At 36.5% G+C, this 8,757-nt stretch overlaps 1 protein-coding gene across 1 annotated transcript; it reads left to right on the forward strand.

Moving 5' to 3' along the window:
- Window positions 1–1,197: 1,197 nt before the first annotated feature.
- Window positions 1,198–4,989, forward strand: LOC110285758 (olfactory receptor 5B2-like; the record flags this gene model as incomplete). The annotated part of the gene is made up of 2 exons (XM_021152150.1): window positions 1,198–2,129; window positions 4,974–4,989. Coding segments are annotated over exons 1-2 (936 nt in total), but the record flags the coding sequence as incomplete, so codon positions are not given.
- Between the last annotated feature and the right edge of the window lie 3,768 nt (window positions 4,990–8,757).

The raw sequence follows: 8,757 nt of genomic DNA on the forward strand, positions 1-8,757 counted from the left end.
AGTTCCCTTCCAACATTTATGTATTTTATTGAGTAACCTATACAGTACTCTCTGTAGCAATTTACATTTTCATGTAATATATATGCATATATATTTACATTTAAAATGTTCCATTTTATTTCAATTTGTGTGTATTGTAATAATTGTATACATTTCTGGGTTCTACACATGTGTTGAGCTTGTATTGATGAAATAAGGCATATTACCATTTTTAACTCATTAGGTGTGGGACTCTAAACTGATTTCTTCTCATTCTTTATAGAAGATATAACAGTTTATTGTGAGCTAATTTCATCCAACCATGACTGTATTAGCTGCTTATTATGAGACAATCCCTAACTCCTTTCCACTTTCTCCTCAGCGGTTAGTTAATTACTATTCAGTATCTGCATCAACTTTTAAAAAAGCTTTCAACATGAAAATAAGCATTTGTGTGTGTGTGTCTGTCTGTCTGTTTGCCTGCCTGCCTGCCTGTCTGGTTTATTTTATTTAGAATAGACTTCATTTATCTTTTTTTTTTTTCTGAAAATGACAGGATTTCATTCTTTCTATAACTGAATAATAAATTTATTTCTATCTATACCATTTTAAAAAGTTATTTCATTTATTATTGAGATTATAGTTACATCAGTTCCCCTCCCTTTTCTCCTCTCCAACCCCTACTTCCATATACCATCCTTGCTCTTTTTCAGGTTCACGCTCTATTATTCATTAATTGTTGATATATATCATATATTCTATCAGTCTATAATAATGTTAATTGTATGTGTGTTCAGGGTTGACCATTTGGTTTAAAATCTACTCCTTGCTGAGGGAATAAATTCTCAAGTAGTTTGATTTCATGTCTACAGTACTGTAAAATACATGTGGATAGGCAGGCAACTCTTTCATAGACTGATAGAATTCTTTTCCTTTGGATTCATACCCAGAAGGTATCCCTTCTGATATTTATGTATTTTTGAGGAACCTATACAGTAGTCTCTGTAGTAATTTACATTCCCATGTAATAATTCATATTCACAGGAACAAATAATAAAGTCTCCCAGTTCTATTTTCTCTATATCCTGGTACCATTAGTAGTTATTAAATATCCATTCTGCCTTGAATGACATAATTTTATTTTTATTGCCCCTAAAATCTATTTTTGTTACTCATTCTCTTTCTTTAATTCTCATTTCTACAGGACATCTCCTTACTTCCAGATAATTGATGGAAAATTGTACCAAAGTGAGAGAGTTCATTCTCTTGGGACTAACTGATGACTCAGGCTTGCAGGTTTCCCTTTGTATCATGTTCACCCTCATTTACCTCATTGATGTGGTTGGAAACATGGGGCTGATAATGTTGGTTCTTATGGACTCTCATTTGCATACACCTATGTACTTTTTCCTTTGTAACTTGTCTTTTGTAGACTTGGGTTACTCCTCAGCTGTCACTCCCATGGTCATTTCTGAGTTCTTCATAGTCTCCAAGGTGGTCTCCTACAATGCCTGTGCTGCACAGATGTTCTTCTTTGTAGGCTTTGCCACTGGGGAAAATTATCTCTTAGCCTCAATGGCCTATGACCGCTATGTAGCAGTATGTAAACCCCTGCATTATTCTACCAGGATGACAACAAGTGTTTGTATTTGCTTGAACATTGTCTCTTATATCTGTGGTTTCTTGAATGCCATTTTTCATGTTGGGGACATATTCAGCCTCTCTTTTTGTAAATCTAATGTGGTCCATCACTTTTTCTGTGATGTTCCAGCAGTCCTGGCTCTATCTTGCTCTGATATACACCTCAGTGAAGTGATTCTTGTTTTTTTGTCAACCTTCAATGTCTTCTTTGCTCTTCTGATCATCTCAGTTTCCTATCTCTTTATATTTATAACTGTCTTGAAGATGAAGTCAGACCAGGGACACCAAAAAGCTTTGTCCACCTGTGCCTCCCACCTCACTGTAGTCTCCATATTTTATAGCACTGTCATTTTCATGTACTTACAACCCAGCTCCAGCCATTCCATGGATGCAGATAAAGTAGCATCTATGTTCTACACTATGATCATCCCCACACTAAACCCTTTGGTTTATAGCCTGAGGAACAAGGAAGTCAACAACGCATTCAAGAAAGTGGTTGAGAGGGCAAAATTTTTATGTAAGAATGAGATTTCAGATTGAAAGTAATTTTTTATTCCTCTCCCATATTCTTTGTGCATTAGTTAGATTTAATCTCTACAATACACAGGGATTCCTGCCTAACATTCATCTTTTCAAAAGTCTATTTTATATACAAATATTAGCAAGTGCATAACATAGTTAAATGAGAAATGCCAAGGAAATTTTTAAGAATTTCTGAGATTTACTTGTCATACCTTGGTAATTTATATTTTATCTATTCACTCATTTACATTTTCCATCATATTTAAATATATAGATATGTAAGTAGGCATATATTTTAAACATTGATGGGTATGTGTGTGTGTGTGTGTGTCTGTGTGTGCATGTGTGTTGTAAACACATACAGGCCATAGACCTGAATGGGAAATTTGAAGTATAACTAGATTTCAATACAAATAATTTGAAGAATTGATTTAATTTATAGCATAAATTTCCCTTTGTTTTACATTTTTCACTTGTTTCTTCCTTGTTTTTCTATGACTTGATACCTTTTATTTGTTTGTTTGTTTTTGTTTTTTCAAGATAGGGTTTCTCTGTATAGCCCTGACTGTCCTGGAGCTCACTTTGTAGACCAGACTGTCCTCAAACTCAGAAATCTGTCTGCTTCTGCCTCCCAAGTTCTGGGATCAAAGGCATGCTCCACCACCACCCAGCTTGATACCTCTTTTAATTTTAGTATTGAGTAATGTTCTCTCTCTCTCTCTCTCTCTCTCTCTCTCTCTCTCTCTCTCTCTCACTCTCTTTCTCTCTCTCTGTCTCTTCCAAATTTTGATATTCATTAATAAAGCACTCAGATATATATTTATGGCTGAAATTTTATTTCTTCAACCTTTTTACTTGTATATTTAACTTTCATTTTGATGACATAATCTTCATGAGAAATAAATGTTCCCTAAGACATCTATTTTTCTTAGTCCCCAAGAAAGTCCTTAAGAAATTTATCCCTATCATTGAGAACAGAGTGCAGTATACAGACTTACCTACTAAAATCATCATATCCTACTACAAAAGACTATACTCAAAAAATCAGGAAATCTAGATGAAATGGATGAATTTCTAGATAGGTATCACATACCAAAGTTGTATCAGGGTCAGTTAAACAATCTACATAGTCACAAAATTCCTAAAATAATAAAGCAGCCATTAAAAGTCTCCAAACTAAAATAAGCCCAAGACCATAGGGTTTTGTGCAGAATTCTATCAGACCTTCAAAGAAGACCTAATACCTATTCTACTCAGACTATTCCATAAAATAGAAGGAACACTACCTAATTCGTTCTATAAAGCCACAGTTACACCAATACCTAAACCACACAAAGACCCAAGAAAGAAAGATAAGTTTAGACCAATTTCCCTTATGAAAATTGAAGCAAAAATACTCAATAAAATTCTTGCAAACCAAATTCAAGAACACTTCAATACAGTCATTAACCATGATCAAGTAGACTTCATCCCACGGATACAGGAATAGTGAATAGAAGTAAATTCATCAAGGTAATCCACTATAAAAATAATCTCAAAGAGAAAAACCACATGATAATTTCATTAGATGCTTAGAAAGCATTTGACAAAATTTAACACCCCTTCATGATAAAAGCCTTGGAAAGATCAAGAATTCAAACCCATACCTAAACACAGTAAAAGCAATATACAGTAAGCCAGTAGCCAACATTAAATTGAATGGAGAGAAACTTGAAGCAATCCCACTAAAATCAGGGACTAGACAAGGCTCTCCACCCTCTCACTCTACCTGTTCAATACAGTACTCAAAGTTCTAGCCAGAGCAATTAGATAACAAAAAGGAGGTCAAAGGGAAATAAATTGGTAAGAAGTCAAAATATCACTATTTGCAGATGATATGATTGTATACTTGTGACCCCAAAAGTTCCACCAGAGAACTCCTTAAGCTGATAAACAACTTCAGCAAAGTATATGGATTTAAAATTAACTCAAATAAGTGGCCTTCCTCTAATCACAGGGTAAAAAGACTGAGAAAGGAATTAGGGAAACAACAACCTTCACAACAGTCACAAGTAACATAAAATACTTTGGCGTGACTCTAATTAAGCAAGTGAAAGATCTGTATTTCAAGAACTTCAAGTCTTTGAAGAGAGACACCAAGGAAGACCTCAGAAGATGGAAAATTCTCCCATGTTCATGGATTGAAAGGATTAATATAGTAAAAATGGCTATCTTGCCAAAAGCAATCTACAGATTCAATGCAACCCCCATAAAAATTCCATGTCAATTCTTTATAGAGATAGAAAGAGCAATTGTCAGATTCAGTTGGAATAACCAAAACCAGGGAGAGAAGAAACTATTCTCAACTATAAAAGGAGTTCTGGGGAAATCATCATCCCTGACTTCAAGCTGTACTACAGAGCAATAGTTATAAAAACTGTATGGTATTGGTACAGAGACAGGTATGTAGATCAATGGAATAGGATTGCAGACACAAAAATAAAACACACACATACACACACTTGATGTTTGACAAAGAAGCCAAAAAGATGCAATGGTAAAAAGAAAGCATCTTCAATAAGTGGTGCTGGTCTAACTGGCTGTATGTATGTAGAAAATGAAAATAGACCCATATTTCTCACCTTGCACAAAGCTCACGTTCAAGTGGAATCAAGTACCTCTACATAAAACCACATAAACTGAATCCATTAGAAGAGAAAGTGAGGAAGAGCCTTGAGCACATCGGCACAGGGGGAAATTTCCTGAATAGAACACCAATAGCTTATGCTCTAAGATCAAGAATTGACAAATGGGACCTCATAAAATTGCAAAGCTTCTGTAAGGAAAAGGACACTGTCAATAGGACAAAATGTCAACCAACAGATTGGGAAAAGATCTTTACCAATCCTACATCCAATAGAGGGCTAATATCCAATATATACAAAGAACTCAAGAAGTTAGAATCCAGAGAACCAAATAACCCTTTTAAAAATGGGGTACAGAGCTAACCAAAGAATTCTCAACTGAGAAATATCAAATGGCTTAAAAGCACCTAAAGAAATGCTCAACATCTTTAGTCATCAGGGAAATGCAAATCGTAATGACCCTGAGATTCTACCTCAAATCAGTCAGAATGGCTAAGATCAAAGCTCAGGTGACAGCAGATGCTGGCAAGCATGTGGAGAAAGAAGAACACTTCTCCATTGCTAGTGGCATTGCAAGCTGGAATAACCACTGTGGAAATAAGTCTGGCAGTTTCTCAGAAAATTAGAAATAGTTCTACCTGAGGACCCAGTTATACCACTCCAGGGCTCCAAAGGATGCTTCAATATATAACAAGGAGACATGCTCCACTACGTTCATATTAGTGTTATTTATCACAGCCAGAAGCTGGAAACAACCCAGATGTCCCTCGACAGAGGAATGGATACAGAAAATGTGGATACAGAAATGGTGGCTGAATATGGGATAGATCCCCAAGGGAGGCAGTCTCTGTGTGATCTTTCCTTCAGTATCTTCTCCACTCTTTGTTCCTGTATTTCCTAGATAGGAGCTATTCTGGGTTAAAATTTTGTAAATGGGTGGGTGGCTCCATCCTTCAAACAAGGGTCGTGCCTAAACTCTGGATGTGGTCTCTACAGGTCCCTCCCCTTTGGTGGGTATTTCAGTTTTGGGTATTTCAGCTTTTGGGTATTGTGCTTTCTGTTTAAAAAAAAAACATCCATTTAATCTATATTTTCCAGTTTTGTTGAGTATAGGCTTTTGTAGTAGGATCTGATTTTTTTTTTTTAAATTTCCTCTGTTTGTTATGCTTCTCTTTTTATTTATGATTTTGTTAATTTGGATACTGGTTCTAGGCTCTTTACTTAGTTTGTCTAGGGGTTTATCTGTCTTGTTGATCCTCTCAAAGAACCAGCTTTTGATTTCTTTGATTCTTTGCATTGTTCTCTTTGTTTCTATTTCATTGATTTCAGCTTTGAGTTTGACTGTTTCCTGCCATCTACTCCTCTTGGGTGGGTTTGCTTCTTTTTGTTCTAGAGCTTTCAGATGTGCTGTTAAGTTGCTAGTGTCTTATCCAATTTCTTTATGAAGGCACTTAGTGCTTTGAATTTCCCTTTTCGTACTACTTTTATTGTATCTCATAAGTCTGTGTATGATGCATCATCGTTTTCCTTAAATTGCAGGAAGTCTTTAATTTCTTCCCTGACCAAGAAATCATTAAGTAGAGAGTTGTTCAGTTTTCACATGTATGTGGGCTTTCTGTTTTTGCTGTTATTGAAGGCCAGCCATAGGCCATGGTGATCTGATAGGGTGCATGGGATTATTTCAATCTTCTTGTATCAGTTGAGGGCTGTTTTGTGACCAATTTTACAGTCAATTTTGTAGAAGGTGCCACAAGGTGCTGAGAAGAAGAGATATTCTTTTGTTTTAGGGTGAAATGTCCTGTTGATATCTGTTAAATCCATTTGGTTTATAACCTCTATTATGTGTCTCTGTTTAGTTTCTGTTTCGATGACCTGTCCATTGGTGAGAATGGAGTGTTGAATCTCCCACTATTATTGTGTGGGTTTTAATTTGCGTTTTGAACTTTAGTAAAGTTTCTTTTATGAATGTGGGTGTCCTTTCATTTGGGGCATATATGTTCAGTATTGAGACTTACTCTTTGTGGATTTTCCCTTTGAGGACCAAGATGCAAAATATATAAAGAAATCAAGAAGTTAGACTCCAGAGAACCAAATAACCCTATTAAAAATGGGCTATAGAGGTAAACAGAGAATTCTCAACCGAGAAGTACTTATCTTTGATTAATAAGAATAGTCCAAATAGCAATGATATTTCCATGGCAAATGAAAAATGCAGTTTTGATTTTAGGTTAGATAAGTTTCTAGAGATCTCCTGGGTTTGAGTGCAGTTTCCTTAAACCCCATTGGAGTTCACCTCTGTGTACACCAGCCACTCTATGGCATATCTTCTTAAACTATGGGTTGCACAACCCTACAGAGACCTTATAATTGAATGTTGGGAGCTGTGAAAAAGGTAGCAACATAAGAGTTTTCTAAACATTTAGGATCCAAAAATTAATCAAACTCACATGTAATAATACCTAAGGCATTTCTGGAAGTACTTACCTTGCTCTATTGTAGAGACCCCCCAGCCCCATGAAATGTTCAATATCCTTAGTCATCAGTGAAATAAGATTGAAACTGACTCTGAGATTCCACCTCACACCAGTCAGTATGATTAAGAAAAAAATTTCTGGTGACAGCAGATGCTGGCAAGGATGTGGAGAAAGAGGAACACTCTTCCATTGCTGGTGGGATTGCAAGCTGGTACAACAATTCTGGAAATCAGTCTGGTGGTTCCTCAGAAAATTGGAAATAGCTTTACTTGAAGACTCAGCTATACCCTGGTTGTTATCTATTAAGAAAAAGGACATCATTCATTTTTCAGGCGAATGGAAGGAACTTGAAAATGTCATCCTGAGTGAGGTAACCCAGTCGCAAAATAACACACATGGATATTAGTCATAAAAAGCTCAGGATATCTAAGATACAACTCACAGACCATATGAAATCCAAGAAGAAGGAAGACCACACCAAAGGGTGGATACTACAATCTTACTCAGAAGAAGCAAGAAAATAATCTAGGGAAGTAGAGGGAGCCAGGGATCTGGGAGGGCAAGAGGAGGGGGTGGGAAAGCGGGTTGGTTCAGATGGGGGGGAGATAGGGAAGAATTACAGAGGTTCTGGAATTTGAAAGGAGTTATGTAGTAGTGGGGGAAGGGAGGCCTGGGGGTACCCACTAGAAAGTCTCAGATGCCAGGTACCCAAAAGTTTCTCAGGATCAGACAGGGAGGACTCTACCAGAAATACTCAACAACAGGGAGATAGAACCCTTAAATACCACATCTAATGGATAGGCATGGCTCCTAGTTGAGGGATGGGGCCATCCACCTACCTCAAAAATCTTAATTCAGAATTCCTCCTGTTAAAAAGAACTGCAGGGACAAAGAGTGAAGCAGAGGCTGAAGGAAAGGCCATCCAGAGACTTCCCCACCTAAGGATCCATCCCATCTTCAGACACCAAACCCAGACACTATTGCTGTCTCTTCTTTATTTAAATGTGCTTTTTCTTCAAGCTTGATTGATTTTGGAATTAAGATACTTTGAGCTTATTCAGAGAATTTGGAAGTTTGTCCCCCACACCCCTGCTATTGATGTGATGTTCTATTACTTTCCCCAAACTCATAAAGAAGTCTTTCAGCTCATTTTTAAAAACCAATATGAGGTGAATTATCACTGAAAAGTTGATGATTGGATAATAAATTATTTTTTGGCTGTAAGAATCATTATGTTCCCTAAATCCTCTGGGTGATTTTGGTCCTTGAGGAGGGAATCCAGGTGTTTCTCAAGATATTAGTTTTCACACACTTGGCACATCTGTAATTGAAATTCTAGTTTATTTCCAATGCTTGGCTTTAGCAATTGTTGAGGCAGAGAAACAGATTCAGTGGGACAAGAAATGGAAGTCTTTTTTTTTTCTTTTTTTTTTTGATTTTTAATATTTTTATTACATATTTTCCTCAATTACATTTCCAATGCTATCCCAAAAGTCCCCCATAGCGCCCCCCACTTC

The sequence above is a fragment of the Mus caroli genome, chromosome 19 (assembly GCF_900094665.2).
Source record: "Mus caroli chromosome 19, CAROLI_EIJ_v1.1, whole genome shotgun sequence".
Taxonomy (NCBI): domain Eukaryota; kingdom Metazoa; phylum Chordata; class Mammalia; order Rodentia; family Muridae; genus Mus; species Mus caroli.